Source organism: Anabrus simplex, chromosome 1 (genome assembly GCF_040414725.1).
Source record: "Anabrus simplex isolate iqAnaSimp1 chromosome 1, ASM4041472v1, whole genome shotgun sequence".
Classification (NCBI taxonomy): domain Eukaryota; kingdom Metazoa; phylum Arthropoda; class Insecta; order Orthoptera; family Tettigoniidae; genus Anabrus; species Anabrus simplex.
Window position 1 is genome coordinate 1,766,913,921 of NC_090265.1, and position 20,879 is coordinate 1,766,934,799.

At 40.1% G+C, this 20,879-nt stretch overlaps 1 protein-coding gene across 1 annotated transcript in view; it reads right to left on the bottom strand.

Annotated features, from left to right (window-relative positions):
* The window catches only part of LOC136858762 (protein split ends), a 438,081-nt gene that overhangs the window by 39,105 nt on the left and 378,097 nt on the right, over positions 1–20,879 (bottom strand). The window contains exons 17-18 of the mRNA XM_068225686.1: positions 15,732–16,757; positions 14,460–14,630 (exon numbers count right to left, since the gene is read on the bottom strand). Of these exons, the coding sequence (XP_068081787.1) occupies positions 14,460–14,630; positions 15,732–16,757 (1,197 nt within the window). The remainder of the gene's footprint in view (positions 1–14,459; positions 14,631–15,731; positions 16,758–20,879) is intronic.

Below are 20,879 nucleotides of genomic sequence, written 5' to 3' on the forward strand. Positions count from 1 at the left end.
ATCTTAATAGATTTAGCCGGTCAGAAGATCCCTACTAGATTTTTAATAGATACAGGTAGTGATGTATCTCTCATTAAGGAAAAGTGTGCACCTAAGGACGTTTTCGTGAATCGAAAGGAGATCCTCCAGCTGAAAGGCATCAGTGGAGACGTAGTATTCACGAAGGGGGAAGTTCGAATCCCGATAGGAGGAAAAATCCTAGATTTCCACCTGGTAGACAATGATTTCAATCTGAAGCAAGATGGGATCATTGGGAAGGATATCCTGCATAATAGCATATTAAATTACCAGGACGGTTATGCGCTAATAGCAGGAAAGAAATATCCCTTTGGTGCACGAGAAGCCGTATGGGTCACTTTGGAACCCCGAACCGAAAAGATAGTGGCTATCGAAGTAGATAAGAATAATGCCGAAGGCCTTGTTGAAAAGCAAGAAGTAAGACCGGGCGTTTACTTAGCAGAGTGCTTGACCAAGTCGGAAGATTACACGGCTATTGTCAGTATGTTGAACACTACTGATAAGGCTTGGAGATTATTGAGTCCAGTGGTAGAACTTCATGCTGTAGGGAAAGAGACAGCTGAATTAACCACTGTAGTAAATACGGTTGAGCGAGCCGCCTTATCTAGAACAAGCAGCGGAACGCAAGAGCACTCGAGGAATGGCAGTAGTAATAATAATAATAATGTCAGTGGTGAACAAGTGGAGATCAGGTCTCCCGTCACCAAATCCAGGGCTCAAAGATTGCGAGAACAGTTGCGTTTAGACCACTTAGCGCCTAAAGATCGCGAAGAGATATGTGCGATCTGTACCGCCTACCAAGATGTGTTTTACTTAGAAGGTGATAAGTTGACGCACACGGATGTGCTGCAACATGCCATTCCGACACCCGCGGATCAACCTCCCATACATTTACGGCAATATAGATTGCCCGAAGCCCAGAAAGAGGAGATAGGTAGACAAATCGATAAAATGCTGAATGATCAAATTATAGCTCCTTCTACTTCTCCGTGGTCCTCGCCCATACTTTTGATCCCCAAGAAAATGGACGCCTCTGGGAAGCAAAAGTACCGTCTGGTAGTTGATTTTCGTGAGCTCAACCGCATTACAATCGGTACAGCGTACCCGCTTCCGTTAATTACGGAGATATTAGATGCTTTAGGAAAGGCCCGATACTTTTCCACCATGGATTTGGCTCATGGCTATCATCAGGTCATGTTGAAGCCAGAAGACAGAGAAAAGACCGCATTCTCTGCACTAGGGAGGCATTACGAGTACTTAAGAATGCCCATGGGGCTCAAGGACAGTCCCGCGACGTTCACGCGGTTAATGAAAACCGTATTAACAGGCCTAGAAGGCATAAAGTGCCTCTGTTATTTAGATGACGTCATCGTGTATGGTAGCTCGATAGATGACCATAACCAGAAGCTACGAGACGTATTGGAACGGCTAAGAGAAGCCAACTTAAAATTAGGACCGGACAAGTGCGAGTTCTTACGAACTGAAGTCACATTCCTAGGTCACGTCATTACGAAGGACGGAGTCCAACCCGATGAAAGGAAAACCCAAGCAGTGAGGGATTTTCCACAACCCACCACCACGAAACAGTTGAAGGGATTTTTAGGGTTGTCAGGTTATTACCGCAGGTTCATACCTAATTATAGTAAGATAGCGAAGCCACTGTACGAACTCCTAAAGAAGGACGTACCGTATGTGTGGACAGAACAGCAGGAACATGCGTTCCAGGTACTGAAGCAGAAACTCATTGAAAAACCAGTTTTACAGTACCCTGACTTTGAGAAGCCATTCATTTTAACCACAGACGCAAGTGGGGAAGCGCTAGGTGCTATACTGTCTCAGGGTCCGCTAGGCAAGGATTTACCGGTGGCGTATGCTAGTAGGACACTAAATAAAGCAGAAAGAAACTACAGTACCACTGAAAGAGAAGCATTGGCCATTGTATTCGGTGTGAAATATTTTCGTCCTTATTTGTTTGGACGTCATTTCACAGTTGTGACCGACCATAAACCATTAAAGTGGGTTTTCAGTGTACGAGACCCATCCTCTAGGCTACTGAAATTTAGGCTTAAGTTAGCCGAATACGATTTTGATATCGTGTATAAGGAGGGCAAGCGTAATTGCAACGCAGATGCTCTGAGTAGAATTCCTGCTACCTCTGAACAGGAAGTGAGAATAGTTAGCTCTGGAGGCCAAGAGCCAAACATGGCAGGCAATGGGGAACGAAATAACGAAAGGACGTCGACTCCTAACACTAGGTCGAACGGGGAAAGTAAGCAGACAGACAGACTCAGCTCTGAATCCGAGGACGCTTCGGTAGAGGTGACAGAGCCTGAGAATGAGGTAGGAACGCCTGCTATAAGCAAATCGAAGGCTGAGCTAACAGAGCAGGAAAAACGGGACATAATCGAAGAAGCGCATGCTTCGCTGGTCGGAGGTCACCAAGGCATTACCAGAACGTATGCTAGGGTGAAAGACCACATCCAGTGGGATGGGATGCACAAGGACATAGAAAACTATATTCGTTCATGTCCTTCTTGCCAAAAGAATAAGATTACCGGGCCAGAAGTGAAAGCCCCAATGGTAATAACAGACACTCCAGCGACAGTGTTTGATAAGGTCTCATTAGATATCGTAGGCCCTCTAGACTTAACAGAGGCCGGAAATCGATATATACTCACCTGTCAGGACCAGTTATCGAAGTACCTGGTCGTGAGTGCAATGCCAGATCAGACTACAGAAACAGTAGCCAGAACACTGATAAATAGTGTGATCAGTATTTTTGGAATACCAGGAACGATCTTAACAGATCAAGGTGCGAATTTCATGGCGGACATGTTTAAGAAACTGTGTCGAACCCTACGGATTAAGAAGGTACACACAGCCGCTTTCCGTCCACAATCAAACGGAAGCCTAGAAAGGTCACATAGAGTGCTAGGTGAATTTCTGAGACATTATGTGTGTAGCTCTCAGAATGACTGGGATAAGTATCTCCCAATGGCTATGTTTGTGTATAATACTACCAAACATACTAGCACTGGTTACACACCATTTGAATTGATATTCGGAAGAAAGGCCAATATTCCAGGCGTACTACAGAGAAAACCTGAGCCAACTTACAATGAATATCAGAATGTGGTAGAAGAATTAACACAACGACTCCAGGAGAGTCACGAATTAGCCAGGAAAACTCTAATTAAGAGTAAAGAGCAAGAGAAGTGTAGGTACGATGAATCACAGAACGAAGTTTCCTTTAAGGAAGGAGACCTAGTATTGCTCCGTAATGATGCTCTAAGACGAGGGCGTAGCAAATCAAAGTTATCGCCACCATATCAAGGCCCCTATAAGGTCATAAGGGTAAATGGTGTGAACTGCACACTGGAGCTGAATAAGCGAGGAAAACGGACCACTGTTCATAAAAATAGATTGAAGCTCTATATTGATTAGAAACGGGCATAAATAGTTGTATTTGGTTCTGATTTCGGCCGCGGTAAACACACTCCCTTTACCTCAACGGCATTGTGAACTTTCGATGACTGCTGATAAGGTTAGTATGAAATACCCTGTCAAGTCACGTGCCAAATTAGGGATACCGATGTTAGAAATTTAACCTAGAAATTCCAGAACCAAGGATTATTGGTACGGGACGTCAAACAGTGCACGATCCTCAGTACCCGTCAGAAAGACCACAGTGGCGAGGCTGTGAGTCTAGATGTCAACCCTCGCCAAACTTGACCCACGAGGTCTTGAGCTGAGCACAAGGCTCACTCATGTAGTGAAAGCAGAAGGCTTACAATTTAGTTCAGAGTTAATAGGAACATTGCTAATACGCAGCATAATATTTTATTGAACGGGCAGGATAGAGAAAAGGCTACACAAAATTCACTAATATGAAAGGTAGGAAATTGCGAATAGGTACAGTCACAGAGTCACAAATCGGTGTTAAGAAATTAAACAATACGGTCAAATACACGGTAATGCTCTCACGAAGGAAGGAATAGAATGAGTCCTGTAGTAAGGCACACGGAAAAACCCCGTGTGGTGCCGGGGATCAACATAAGTAGTCCTGTATACCAGAATAGCACCACAGCCGATCCAGCTTGTCGTAGGAGGCGACAAATGGATCCTCATAGGGAGCGGCCTTACATTTTGTCTTAGCACAAGTGTGGGCGCCCTATGGGAGGTGTGAATCCCTTGGGACGGATTCCACCTGGGGTATGTCACCATTGAGCCGGTGGCTACTCAAGGAGGTGTGATATCTGCAAGCGCAGAAACCCACCTAGAGAAAGGTTGTGAACTACAACCAGGTTTTGCTGTTGTTAAAAAAGTCATACTGTGGACATGAATTATAATGAATCCATACCAAGGCATCATATGCCACTCTGCATAAAATATTGGAAGTATCCAATCATTCCTGGGTGCAAAATCTTACACCCTTAGATCAAGCTCCATGCACGGTTACTCTGTGCCACTCTGCGCACAGCGAATAACTGGAGAATGTATGTCCCATAAGACGTTATCCTCAAGGTAAAATTCTGACCTTCAAATTACATACCCGTTACCCTGGGCCGGCAACGCTATGTCTCCTATCAGAGGATGTTGAAGGCAGAAGGTGAGCCACCCTCGGCCGGGAGTCACCCCTTGAGAAGACCCCGTAAGGCGGGTAGTTACCTGAGTGCTTATGGATAAGCCAGGTAAGAAGAACCATAATCTGCATCCAATAGCATATTGGAAAAGGTTCTTGCGAACTTAGGACTCATGATACCGAAGATTGCCGTGAGATGAAAATGAGTTGAAAACCACACTCATAGGATAAAACCGAACCCGAGACCCTGGCTCCGCGAGCCAGCGTGCGGTCAGTATAGACAATAATCTCCGTAGAGTTATTCGGATATCATTTGGAAAGGAATAGTGATGACCTATTGTATTAACACCTTAGTGTTGAGATTATCTAACTTAAACGTAAGACAAGCGTAAGACAATGTTATGTCAGCATTGCCAGAAGATAAGATGTATTGACTTGCGGGCCAGCACGGCCAAGCATGCATGGTGTCCAATAAGCGGTCAGAGACAGCGACTTTGATGTTGATAAGACAGCACCGTTAGACTTAGAGATAACCCATACAGCAAGCCAGCAGGCGTGTACTGCGGAAAGAAGAGAGAAACAGAACTGTGCGCGACAGTGATTAGTAAAATTAAATCGGTTATCTGAATTGTATATCGTAGCCATGAGAACCTAAATCGGACACAATTTTGTGCACTATATCAAAGAAGGAATTGACATGTAATAGATGGGTTCGTGTAGATGTGTTGAGTATTCAGCCCGAAGGCTGATTGGATCCTCGAAGGATCCACCGTAATTACTGTAGACGGCCTAAATGCCATTGAAGAGGCGCGCTAGAGCAAGAAGCATGAGAGAGCTTCCGTTGCTTTCCTCATTTTGGGATAAGGGATACAATAGGACATTTTCAAAGGGATAGACAGACATGAAAGGCAGGCGAGATAAACGTGAATTAATCCACGTAGTAGATACCATAACCAGGACACTATTGGACATGTTAATGTTATTAACACACGGAATGATATTGCCGTGAATGAGATAAATTCAGTGGTAATTGTGAGCAACTAAACAAATTTCAGAGGCTTTCCGACATTCGGAATTGCAGATACTGTTAATTCAGCACCTGATTGAATTACAAGGTGTGTTACTTTAGCTGCATGAGCACTATCAGATAATTTTAGATAGTATTATAAATGCTCGGTTAGGGCTAGTACAAGTACGAATACTTAGTCCAGATGATATTTTAAAGGCTTACAAGAAGGTACAAGGGGAATTTCCCAAAGGTTATGACCTGCCAATAGAGATAAGAGAAAGTTATGGGTATCTCACATATCAAATTTCAACAGTGAGCGTGTACCTAACAAAAGACTCTTTGGTATATATTTTAAAGCTTCCATTGACAAACGGAATTAAATATTCCCTATATAAATGTGTTCCCTTCCCTACGAAAATAAAGAACAATCCCAACCATTTTGTATACCTACAGGAAGAAAAAGAGTATGTAATCTTAGACAAAGAGAAGCAAACTTACGCACAACTAGGTAAGGAACAAGTGCAAGAGTGCAAATTAATAGAGGACAATCAAAGGTTGTGTAAATATAATTTTCCTCTAAGAAATGTAATTACCAAGAGACCTTGTATAATTAGTTTGTTAACAGGTGTAAATCACCTTCCCGAAGACTGTGAAAAGAGGGTATTGCCAATTTTCGAGCTCACTTGGATCCCTGTGAATGATAATAAATACATTTACATATCCCCTAATGAAACCCAAGTGACATGCATTTGTAAGGAATCAACTAGTGATGTAAAATTGTATGGCCTAGGTATAATAAGTTTCATGGAATTGTGTACTGTATATTCTGTACATAGTAAGATACAAAGTTCTGGGAGTATAAACTCCACCATGAAAAAGGACATTATACCAGAAATTGCGTTGGAATATGATTGTTGTGAATCAAGTTATAGTAATATAAAACTCAGTGAGATTCCTGAGTTAAACAAAGTGACTGTAGGTAACTTATTAAATCATGTAAACGATCTGAAATGGACAAGTCAGAAAGTAAGCGAAGTCGAACGCTTAGTGCAACAGCAAGAGACTGAACTCAAGCATAATATAGCGTTAAAATATGTAAGTGTGTACCAAATTGTAACTTGGAGTGTTTTAACCATAATGATAGTAATATTGTGTTGTTGTTGTGGCTGTTGTAAAAGTTGTAAGTATAAACCCAAGTGTATTGAGGACTACAAGGAACGCTGCCCCAATCTCTGTATCTATCAAAATGTAATTACTGCCAACAGTAAGGCAAGGGTATCGGACGAAGACATTACCGTCCAATTTAAGCAACACAGGGCTACTGGAAGGGCCCCCAGTAAGCCTGATTTGCAATCAGAGTTAGAATTAATAGAAACACCGGAATCAAGGGTGTTACCGGAAGAGATATTGGCACAGCGTAGTCCCACTAGTAGGAGAGCAAGCTCCAAAAGGTTGTAATTCATAAGCTGTAAAGAATACAGTTTGAGAGTAGCGAAATGAATGCAAGAGATGTTTGCATTCATTTCTCCCTAGGGGAGGGAGGTGTCGTGTCCTCCCAGGGACTTGAACCCAGGACTGCTATTCCCTCCGAGGATCGAACCCAGGGAACGTAGGAGGAATAGCTGTACCTGATATATTAGGAATTAGCCTGTCATAAGAGGCTAGGAGTCAGGTATAAGCATACCTAATGGGCGTACCTGATAATAATTAAAAGATGTAAAATAATTATATTCATGGAACTGAATAGTCAGTTAAGAGTGGAAATCATGTTTCGTACATGTTAGGAAATCTTGAGTAGCAGAGAAGTTTGTCATACAGGAAGTGACTCATGTTGACAGGGCATGGTTCAGCCGCATAGACGCAGTAGAATATACTAGAAAGGTCTTTTGGACACGGGCTCTGATTGGCCAGAATCTCGAAAGATGAAGCAGTCACGTACGCAGGTTACGACAAGCTTCGAGAACATTGGGCGTTGGCCCCGGAGGCTATATAAAGGCAAGTAAGCCCTTATTCAGGGCTTCTACTATTCACTTCGCGGACCAGTTGTCAGCAGAATCCCTGCCGGTCGGTAGGACGATTACGCAATCAGTAATAATAATAATAAGTATTATATACTTCAACGGACGACTAGTAGACAGACTTCTCGCTCAAGACTTGCCAACATAAGTCTTTATTTTATATTGTACATAGTGTACATATTGTAGTCAACCTTCAGTATCAGAATATATTAACTTCGTGGGAATCCACTTCGTCTTCCTCCTGATCTGCACCTTAGTTGAAACTTCCCAACCTATACGTTCCAACCGCTCGGGAACGATCCAAACAACCTTCCAACCAATCTGATTTTTCCTAAGAGCTCACCTATAAGCTCTAATCCTGTCTGTCACGACAGTGCAACCTACAAAAAAAGTACTATCGTTTTTTGTAAAGCACAAAATTTGCTACAATTTACTCCCATTACATATTTTTTCTAAACCTCACAGTCACCAAAATACAGAGCTTCAAATTAATGAAAACTGCCACTAAAACACAGTGTCCATCATCCTAGTGGTTTACTGGTTCGAAGTAAGGATGAAATGAGTGACACTTTGTAGCCATATGTTAGATATGAGCATTAAAATTTTACAAATAAGACCACAACATATGGAATATATATATGAATTGGCTCAAAGAATACATTTACAAATAAGGCATACAATTAAACAAAAATAAATTTGTTCAATTTAAAAACAAAACTAAATAACAGTGTATCCCAATTATAAATATACCATGTGGGTCCACCAGCCCCTTGTGATCCAGTTTTATGCATCCCTTCACAATTTTCTAAAAGACATCGGTCCCTCTCCCTAAAACGGGGTAATACAGTATAATGAGTTCCGTGTTTACGGGCTAAAAGACAGCAGGAATCGTTAGCGCCACTATTAATTCATTATGAGTACCTCAAATAAATCCATAAAACAAGTAGATATGCAGAACACGTACTTTAAAACAGGAGGTGGACGCACAGACTAGGAGCGAGGTACTGTATAGGCTGGGAAGTGGGCCCCCATAGGTCAAGTGTCGCAGTAGCTCACATGGCAAGTGCACGAGGAGATATGGGGTAATGGAGAGTGCTCGAGCTAGGAGGTTGGAATCCCACAGAAGAATTTTTGTTTCACGGCCAGTTGCCTGGGATGTGGTAAGGCTGCATACTTGATAGCTTCCAAGGACTGATTTGTAAAAGACCATATGTATCGTTGCATTGGGTATTGTGCTGGGTTGGACGAGGATGTATTCCAGCGACAAGTATGTGGATATGTTACTTATCGATTGAGAAGCCGGACATAATGCATAACAGGAACAACGCCTGAACCAAGAACACTATTCGGATAGACGACAACCGACGGGCATGACATTTCGGAGTGTGGAAAGATGCTCCCTGGGAAGGACACCGCCTGTTCAAGATCATCCCGTGATGTCTGATGACAATGAAGAGGTCATGTTTGACGCTATCCAGCGTAACCCTCATACTAACACACAGGCCATTGCACAGGAGACGAACATCAACCGAGATTGCATACCCACCGGTTTCACCCGTGTGATCTGTACTTACACCAGGAGCTGCGTGGTCATGATTTCGATGCCTGAGTGGCGTTTTGTCAATGCTAGCTAGTGGCTTTACGTCGCCGACACAGATAGGTCTTATGGCAACGATGGGATACGAAAGGCCTAGGAGTTGGAAGGAAGCAACCGTGGCCTTAATTAAGGTACAGACCCAGCATTTGCCTGGTGTGAAAATGGGAAACCACGGAAAACCATCTTCTGGGCGTTCTGTCAATGGACCCTACAGGATGTGGACACTGATCCTGGTTTTCTAGCGACACTCTTATTTATGGATGAAACATGATTCCACAACAATAGAACTGTTAATCGCCATAATATGCATTACTGGAGTGTGAATAATCGCCATTGGGTGCAACAGACAGCTTTTCAGGTACAGTGGGGCATGAATGTATGGTGTGGAATCATGGGTGATCACCTCATCGGTCCCCCTTTCTTTGAGGGTCATCTGACCAGCCAAAGCTACCTTCGGTTTCTCGAAGATGAACTACCACAGTTTTTGGAACATGTGCCACTCCATAACTGCTGCAGGATGTGGTTTCAACATGACTGAGCTCCACCGCACGCAGCGTTGGTCGTCCGGAACCATCTCCATGCGACGCATCCTGATAAATGGATACGAAGGGGAGGACCTGTTTCCTTGCCCGATCTTACGCCCCTCGATTTTTTTCTGTGGGGCCCTATAAAACAACTGGTGTATGCACAGGAGCCAGCCAGTCCTTATCACCTTACGCAGCTCATCACAGAGGCATGCTGATTCATTTCGCCAGAGATGTTGCAACGGGCCAGACAGTCTTTACAACATCACACACAGCTCTGTATCGACCACGGAGGTCGTCAGTTTGAGCAGGTGCTGCGTTAAACGACATGGATAACTGAAATCCTGTCACATGTTTCCTAGCCTATATCGACCCAGATCTATACCAATGGCCCTTTTCAGGGCCTAATAAACAAATCGGTCTGTGAAAAATACTGGTATTAAGTATACAACCTTGCCATATCCCAGGCAACTGGCTTTTAAAAAAATGCCTGCATGGGACTTGAACCTTCTAACCCTCGAGCACTGTCAACTATCGCACATCCTACAGTGGGCTAGCCACGCGAGCTAGTGCGATACTTGACCTACGGTGCCCACTTCCCTGTCTATTCTGGCCACAGACCATCATCTCCACATCCTCGCCCAACCCAGCACCATACCCAATGCAACGATACATACGGTCTTTTACAGGGTCAAATAAACAAATCAGTCCTTGGAAGCTATCAAGTATGCACCCTTACCACATCCCAAGCAACTGGCTGTTATTATGTTGGATTCGAACCTCCTACCTTGAGCACTGTCCAATATCACCAATCTCCCCGCCCGCTTGCCATGTCAGCTACTGCGACACTTGACCTACGGTGCCCACTTCCCAGCCTATACAGTACCGCGCTCCTGGTCAGTGCGTCCACCTCCTGTTTGAAAGTACGTGTTCTGCGTATCTATACTTGTTTTATGGGTTCATTCAGGGTACGCATAATGAATTAATAGTGGCGCTCACGATTCCTACTGTCTTCTAGCCTGTAATCATGCATCTCGTTATATTACCCCGGTTTAGGGAGAGGGACCTATGTTTTTCAGAATTGTAGTAAATGTGAATGAATGCACAAAACTGGATCACAAGGGCCTGGTGGACCACCCACCCAGTATGTACAAAAATACAAATAATAAATAATGACGCATACCTGCAAACAGAATGTTTTGTAGAAAAATGTATAGGAACTGTAGACTTGATCTTTTGATTCTATCTGTAGTCACTTTCATCACCTTCTATATAAATTTAAAAGGTTCAACGTCTTCATTTTCTTCTACGATCATCTGATCGATTATCGAAACCGCTTCTTCCTATATGTCATCATTGTAATAATCTCGGGAGCATTTAGGCATGATTGTCCACAGCAATTACAAGTAATAGAGCAATGCAAATCAGCCTTTCTGCAGCTGCAGATCTTAGCACCACCTTTCTTACATTGCCAAAAATTTGTCTGTAGCAACAAAACTAGTGCAGCAGTTTTTATTAATAGAAAATAGTGCTTACCTGCCTGTCATCCAGCACAATGCAAAGAGTTATTTTCCCTCCCTAATCCGTGTTTGGACTTGATGATATGTGTGTAATGTGTGATACCAGGCTGCATCTCGCGTTGGTGGCAGTCTAGCAAGGTGAAACTCACTTTTAATCACAGACTTTTCAGAAAACTGACAGTGTAGATAATCAAGAGTTTAAGTAATCGTGTCCCCACCAAACAAGGCAATGAAAAATTTCTCACCTGTTTTTCCAATTTGGTCAGGAATAGCTTCCGACTTTCTGAATGCCCTAAAAGCATGTTAAATGCACAGTCACGCAATTACACCAATTATTAATGGACCAGCATGGCACATTTGCGACGGCTTTTCTCCCACGGATATTAACCTGTAGTCTTGTACCTTTAATCAATTTAATATGTCACCTCGACAAACATATTGCCAAAATTTCCATATTCTACATTCCTCAGTGTATATTCCATGTATTGTGGTCTTATTTGTAACTCTTTATGCAGATATCCAACATATGGCACAAAATACCAAAAATATCCTTAAATTGAACCAATAAGCCGTTAGGATGATCGGCACTGTATTTTAGTGGTAGATTTCTTTAACATTGGAAACATATTGTGATTTAAAGCTCTGTAATTTGTTAACTATGAGGTTTGTTATGGGAAGAAATTGTAGCAAATTTTGTGCTCTACAAAAAATGATAAGAGTACTTTTTTGTAGGATGCACTAATAAAGAGTTTTTGAGCAAAAAAAAAAAAAAAAAGGTGACACAAAGGGGGGGGGGGGGGGGGGAGGGGGTTTGTACGGAAGGGATCTCAGGCGTGCCAAATTAGAAAACTTGGATTTTTAATAAGGGCCTAGATACAAACAACATATCCAAAATCCAAAACTACATGACCTTTTTTCAAGTAACCACCCCCTCTCATTATATGACCTGGCCACTGGGCTATAATAAAAATGTAGGGAATACTTGAAGAGCAGTAGCTTATCTCATGAGAACATGGTTGAAGACACACTCGTAAAAGAACACCACATTAATATTTAAAGAAATTAATTATTCATTTCACTGATGGAAGGAAAAGTTACTTTCTTAGAATACTGTAAATAGAGCAGTGTAAAAGAAAAAATGTACACTGCCTGACAAAAAATTTGAAGCACCCAGAAGAAATGGTCAGATGTCAATGTAACTTTGTACATTTACAAACCATTGGCAGGTATGTAAATGATTAGAGTTGCAATTCTCTGTGGAAGATAGAATGGCCACCAGAGTGCATTAGTGTTGTTCATGTTGTTAGCAGGCCTGGTAAGGTACGCAAGGGGCATGGACGGCGTCATATATTGAGTGAACATAATTTATTAATTTCATCTCCATGTTGATGATTTATACAATGACAAAGAAGAATTGAAAATAATGTTCCTCCTGATCAGCACAACTTCACTCAGTACTAGTTTCAGCCCTTTTTCAGCCATAAACAATCCTAGTTTTTAATTATTTTCACATGCATTGATGTATTAATATATATCAGCAAGAAAGAGAAATGATAGATTCATACAAACTTTAATTAAATTTTAACGAACTATGTGTTAAAATGGGTATCATGTTAACTCCCTCCTCCTCCTCCCATCTTTTACTATATGTTTGTTCAATAAATTTGAATGTATGCTAAATTGTGTTTTAAGTTTTTATTTATGTATGTATTAAGCTGAAGATGGCAAAAAAAAAAAAAAAAAAAAAAAAAGAGAGCCGAAACTAGTACTGAATGTTGTTTATGCATATAAATAGAGCTGTGTTGATCAGGAGGAACATTCTTTCCAATTCTCCTTTGTCACATATTGAGTGATCGCTGTGAAGGACACAAAGATGTCATGTACTCATGTGAGACAGCCTTATCAGCACCTTTGAAAGGGGCCTCATTGTGGGTCTCCATTTGGCCGGCTGGTCGAATTGTGCAATATCCAGATTTGTGAGGCATTTAATGTGATAGTGGTCCGATGTTGGAATGTGAGGGAAAGCATACTCGTCATCAAGGTTCCAGTCGACCGCATCCGACCACAAGGGAGGATCGCTGTTTTGTGCGCTAAGCACATCATAACCTCTTCACATCTGTGCTTGGCATCCAAGAACAAGTAATGGACTCCCTGCAACATTCTATGTCATCCCGTACCACTGATCAGAGACAAGCAGTAGCCGGAAAGCATGGACTGCTGATGAATGGCATTGCATTGTGTTCAACAATGAATCGTGGTTCTCCACTACCCCAGACGACCTTCGTCTGCGAGTATGGCAGCGACCTGGGGAGAGGTCGCATTCTTCCAATGTTTTCGAGAGGCACAACAGTGTTACACCTGGCATCATGGTGTGGGGAGCCATCGGGTATGACTTCAGGTCACGGCTGACAGTGATAATAATAATTAATTAAAGAAGCCTTGTATGCAGGAACTGGGAGACCTGCCTGCATCACTTGACCACGTTGTTGAGGACTAGCAGTTGGCACCACAATGCATCCACCCATTGGTACTGCTACTTTAGGTGGATTAATTGTGGTACATCATGGACATCCTGCATCCTAATGTGTTGCCTCTCTTGCGAAAGTATTGTGGAGCCATTTTTCAACAGGACGATGCTCATCCATAAATGGCATGTGTCTCTATGAACTGTCTGCGTGATGTTGAGGTACTTCTGTAGCCAGCAAATTTCCCAAATCTGTCTCCGATAGAACATGTGTGGGACCAGCTCTGACGTCAACTCCATCCCAGTGCCAGTATCAAGGATATCAAGCACCAGTTTGCCACACGAGAGGATACAACAGCTTTATGACACCCTTCCCAACAAAATCAGCGCATGCATTCATGCCAGGAGTGGGGGTGCAACGTCATACTGATAAGTGGGCTCACACCGCCAAGTTCTTTGTAAATTTGACTATTTTGTAGTCACTGAAATAACATCATTTCATTTCCTTTTCCCATTCTGGGTGCTTCCAAGTCTTTTGTCAGGCAATGTATGATTGCTCTTGAAGATAGCTTAATTCAGGCCTTGATGATTCCTTGTATATAGAATATACATTTGCTTTATTTGAATAAGGGAAGTAAGGGTATTAAGGAAAGCTGTTGATGATAATTCCTGAATTGTGGATCTTTACTTGTATAACTATGATTGTTTTACACGATTCAAAACTCACCAAAGAAGCCTCATATGCAGGAACTGGGAGACCTGCCTGCATCACTTGACCACGTTGTTGAGGACTAGCAGTTGGCACCACAATGCAGCCACCCATTGATACTTCTACTTTAGGTGGATCCATCAACCCCTTCACATGTGGCCCAAGAAGAGCACCTGGTACACCAGGGACCTACAAAAAAATATATATTTATATATAAAATCAACATATACTGTACTGCACATGGTATAATTTCAACAAATGTTCTTTACTTTAAAACAGAGAAATCATACCCTTGCTCCTTATAGGAATTTGAAGAAATGGCAAATATCCAAGAAATTGTTTGAAAAAACTGACCTATTACTACATAAATATTTACTCCCTAGGTTCAGGGTCTGGCTGAAAAACGAGCAGAACATAGGGGAAAAAAACAAGCAAGAGAGAACGGTACATATGAAATGTTTAAGAATTCTTCTCTCTCCACTGGCAGCACGTTTGTTTCATATGAACAGTCGAACTATCCTCTTCCTTCCCATTAACATGGTTCCTGCTTTGTCCCAGTCATGACATTGAATATTCTCTGCAAACTCATTTTCAAGGATGACTGAATGTAACCCCTTCCGGTGAGAACAGAAATCAAACAAACTCCATCGAGTGAGGCGAAGTATTAAAATTTTAAGTCTGTAAAGCTTTTAGCAAACTTGAGCTATCACACATTTCCCAGTATCATACTGGATAATAATACACATCTATGCAACAGAATTTAATCTTTGTGATGATGATGATGATGATGATGATGATGATGATGACCTCCTTTCAGCAAAAGAAAATCAAAGGGGCTTGGTTCATTAGGTTGATAGAGACCTTGAAGAAGTGGGAATCACAGATGACGACATCTAGGAGCGTCTCCCACTTAAGAAGAAACTTCAAACATTCCCGGGTTTCTGAGACAAGCCAAAATTAAAAACAGGAAAGGCATGGACACAGGAGAGGAAAGAATGACACCGAGAACGCATGCAGTACTGGACAGACATCAAAGCCAGAAGCAGCCAGTTGAAATGACGTGGTCTGAAGTTGGCCGATACGACAGGAATGAATTAATTATTGGTGTTACTTTCTTTTCCAAATATATTAATACAAACAAGAAGGCTTCTTCAGGATAACATATTTCCTTAACTTCTCAAGAGCTAGTATCACCAAGATCATGGGAGCATGAAGTGAAGCCTCAACTCAACTGATCAAGAACACTGCATCCGTACAAATAAAACAAAGAAAATAAAATATATATCTTACCTGTGTTTTGGGTACATTGACCCGTGAACTGCTGGCACCTGTAACAATTGGCTGCTGACTACTATGGTGTGGCACCTTCAATGGTGGACTGGCTACAGCACCAGTTAGTATTGGTTGTTGCGCCAAACCATGATGGGCCTTAGGTGGCTGTGGCAAGGGTGGACTTGGAGCAGACACTTTGCCAACTGCAACTGCCAAGAGAGCGGCATGAGGCTTAGGTGCAGGTGGACTGGATGGCCGACCAGGACCCTGTACCTGAGACTGATGCATGGGAGGAGTCTTGGTAAACACTCCAGATGACATATTCACTTTAGCTGCTGCCTGCAGGAGATGTACTTTGGGATTTATTGGTGTGGCTGCACTTACAGTCTTGGTGTTCACTATTGCAGCCTGCTGCTGCGAAGATGTCAGATTATGAACTTTGGTAACGGAAGGAGCTATCTGTGTTGAGGTACCAGTTACCACAGTAGTCTGACAGGTGACAACTGGCTTATTAGCTGCCACAGCCTGTAAGAGATGAGCTTTGGGATTTATTGGCACTGCAGACTTGGCCACACTCAGAACTACAGGTGCTTGAATCTGAGAGGTTTTGATGCAGGTTGTTGTACTTGTGGTAACCGCGGACGGAATGGTCGTACCAGACACAGACTTTATGATAGGCTGAACACCTGCATGAAGATGTGGCTTCATGGCTGCTGACTGCGTTGTCATCGTTGTTGTAGTAGTGGTGGTAGTCGTGGTAATAGCCGTAGCACTAACAGCAGCAGTAGCGGCAGGTTGAACAGGCAAGGGTATGGTCTTGCTTGCAAGCTGTAATACGTGAGCCTTTAACGTTGTTGGAGGCTTAGTAACGACTGTTGTTTTAGGTGGATGTATTGCAGGTATTGTTGTTACAGGCCTAACAGTTGTGGTGATGGATGGTGCTGAGGTAGATACCACAGTAACTTGACTCTTCGGGGGAATTCCACCAGTCCACAAGGATGCAGGTGTGGTACTGTCAGAACCCAGAGATGTCGGTTGAGAAGCCTAAAAAACAAGACCAGTTTTCTCAATAACCTTCATATCAGACTATATCAGCTGAACATAATGAGTAAGGGCTGTTTACAATAATGTTCTCCTATCCTGTCTATAAAGTTTCAACTGTAATAGTCTTCAACTTTGATACAATTGCATGTTTTGAAGGATGTTAAGAAAATAAGAACGGGAAAGAAATGGGAAGAAATCACTTAAAAGTGATCTGCATTTGCAATCAATCTGAAGACAGTGATAGTTAACCTTTTGCTGCAATATTAAATATCATACATCTTAATTCTTTAACACATTCGCTGCTGATCCTTTAGACCCTTGGGTTGCCAAGGAGCTGAAATCATATATTATGTAAAATCTTGAAGCTGAAGCTCTGGCAATTCCTAGAGACAGTTTTTACTTAGATAATTTCTTAATACAAGAGGGTCCTCAATGCAAGAACGATTATAAGCGCCAGCTGCCCGAGCTCACAGCATCCTATGACGCTTATAAGCGTCAACAGCAGTGAATGTGTTAAGAACTAGGTTTCAAACGTACAGAATTGGTCCCTGTTCCGAGTTATTTTTCATGCTCTGTGAAACTCATTTCTCATTAGGGGAGCTCAAATTCTAGTTAAAATCTGTACTGGACTGATGTATAATCTGCCTGCAGTTTGACTGAATGTCATTAGAACTATCACTTTCATATTCATTTCCTTCACTGTTGGAAATTCCACTACAGTTTGCTGAAAAAATGTCTGTGGTCTGTTTGCCTCAATACCCGATTCAGCACTTCTAATAACTCTCAATATTTCTTCTTCATTCAACAAACAACTTGATCCTGACCTGCTTACAAAACATGATAGTTGAGGGCAGTCACAGACAAAGCCATCCTACCTATTTCTACTTTGTTACTGATAAAGGTAGTGATTTATAGGTATATTCTGTTGGATTGCATTCCACATCGCCAATAATATAATGTAGGGACCCTGTATGCCAATATAACGCCTGGCAGTTACTTTCTGACTTGCATGTTAAATGGTCATTTCTTTTCATGACTTGCAAGATTATTACATACTGCAACGGTTACACTGCCATATTATAAAAGTCACTACTCGTACATTTGGGAGTGTAATTAAATAACACTTTACCTTTTTTTTTTTTTTTTGTAGAATTTGTGGCAAAGTTAGGGCTCATGGCCCTCACTTACAGTTAACCATTGCAAATCTATTTGAAAGAAGAGTGGCATGTTTGAATAATGTATTTAATAACATAGTTGGAGTAAGATGACGAAAGGAGTAGTTTCAAAACAATCTTATCTCATTCAATTCCTATCTAGATGATAATTATGATATCTAAGCAGCAAGAAAATACTGCAAGAACTCCTCTGAAAAGGAAAGAAACTTCATCTGTTCCACAAAGCAAAGGAATGGAGAAAGGAAGATCAGGCAGAAGACGTGAACTGCAGTGATAGACCAATCATATAAAAATTTGTTGAATAAGTTGGAGTAAGAATTGTTACAATCTCGTTTCTATGATAAGTTTCTGATGCAATGAGAATCAGGCAAAACTGAAGGTAGCACACTGTTAATGTCTTATTCTTGACTTCATGGTGGTGATTTACAGTGTATGTAATATAATTGTTTGTGAATATTATCATCATGGATCCCTACAGTCAAGAGAATGATAATAAATTCCAAACTCAGTTCCTCAGTCAGCTTGAAAACTGACCAAATTTCTGTTGATGTAGTTTGACTCATTAGTACCCCTCTACATTTCCTGGATTTCCCTGGTGTGGTCATCTTGAGGATATAAACAGCCTGCAAGCTGCAAAATGTGTTTAAAAATCTCCCTCCATTACTGCTTATTGAAGAAAGAAGGAAAGAAAGGACAAATACTGTACATGCTAAGTAAGTTATCAAACTTTTGAAAATCACAATAAGACATGTTTCTCATGTTTAGAATACTGTACATTATAGTAATGTATGTATCAAAATAAAAGCAGGAAAGAAAGAGAGACAGAGAGAGAGAGAGAGAGAGAGAGAGAGAGTGTGTTTGTGTTTTCTTAATTCCTCACTGAGCTTGAAAAATGACTTCATCATGAATATCGTGTTTATTTCATACGGTAGTATGAAGGACACTGCTACATCTGTGAAGTTTCATGAACAATATACTCAGATATATTACTGCTGCTTACATTGAGGTTGTCGGCCCCGTGGTGTAGGGGTAGCGCGCCTGCCTCTTACCCGGAGGCCCCGGGTTCGATTCCCAACCAGGTCAGATATTTTTACCTGGACCTGAGGGCTAGTTCGAGGTCCACTCAGCCTATGTGATTACAATTAAGGAGCTATCTGATGGTGAGGTAGTGGCCCCGGTCTAGAAAGCCAAGAATAATGGGCGAGAGGATTCGTCGTGCTGAACACGACACCTCACAATCTGCAGGCCTTCGGGTTGAGCAGCGGTCACTTGGTAGGCCAAGGCCCTTCAAGGGCTGTAGTGCCATGGGGTTTGGTTTTGTTTGGTTTACACTGATGCTAGTTTGTTTAGATCAAGTTTGTGATTTTAATATGTAATTGGTCAAGTTGACAGCATGACAAGTCACACCAAATTTGCTTTTTAGGGACCAAACTTACATGATTCTAGGTATGGTAACTGAAGCAAAAATCTCTGAAATGTACCAGTACAATCTAGGCCATTGTGCAGTAGCAAACATACCAGTACAAAACGAAGAGATCAAATGTAAAAAAAATATGAAACTGGGTAGGGCCAGAGAGAGAGAAAGGAAACGAGTACAACACAAGCCGCTAACAGCCCACCCGCATGCTTTAGAATCTCAGCAACAACATGAGGAGTCGACAGAAACACAGTGGAATCTTGTTACTACTTTGTCAGTTACCACGCTTTCCCTTTTTCCCAAGTCTAGGTCCATTCCTACAGTTTTTCTTCGTATGCCTCCTTTAATCGATTCTTCCTTAACTTAACCTAGTTGATTTTCTTCATATTCCTTTTTTCTCTCTTCTCATTGCTGTCCTCTCTTTTGTACATAATATTTATTTATTTTTATTTTTATTTTTTTTTACTGTACTATACCGTTACTTAAGTGTTATATCTGTATTTATCTTACTGTGCCTAGCTATAAATTCTTCTCTTCGTTTTACGTTCAATCTTCAATTTTTCTCGTTGTTTCTTTAGCCTTTATGCATTGTTATTTGTTGTGTCTCTACAGTTATTTTGTTAGTTTTTAATTTTTTCCTCTATTTTTATCGTTAGATGTTTTTTCGTCATTGTTCTTTCACTTATTTTTTATGTTTGCCTTGTGCTACTCTATTGTAAATATGTTTTTCATTGCGGAACTCTGCAATTCGGCTTCTCGCTGTTTTGGTTTCATAAATAAATAAATAAATAAATAAATAAATAAATAAATAAATAAATAAATAAATAAATAAATAAATAAATAAATAAATAAATAAATAAATAAATAAATAAATAAATAAATAAATAAATAAATAAATAAATAAATAAATAAATAAATAAATAAATAAATAAATAAATAAATAAATAAATAAATAAATAAATAAATAAATAAATAAATAAATAAATAAATAAATAAATAAATAAATAAATAAATAAATAAATAAATAAATAAATAAATAAATAAATAAATAAATAAATAAATAAATAAATAAATAAATAAATAAATAAATAAATAAATAAATAAATAAATAAATAAATAAATAAATAAATAAATAAATAAATAAATAAATAAATAAATAAATAAATAAATAAATAAATAAATAAATAAATAAATAAATAAATAAATAAATAAATAAATAAATAAATAAATAAATAAATAAATAAATAAATAAATAAATAAATAAATAAATAAATAAATAAATAAATAAATAAATAAATAAATAAATAAATAAATAAATAAATAAATAAATAAATAAATAAATAAATAAATAAATAAATAAATAAATAAATAAATAAATAAATAAATAAATAAATAAATAAATAAATAAATAAATAAATAAATAAATAAATAAATAAATAAATAAATAAATAAATAAATAAATAAATAAATAAATAAATAAATAAATAAATAAATAAATAAATAAATAAATAAATAAATAAATAAATAAAT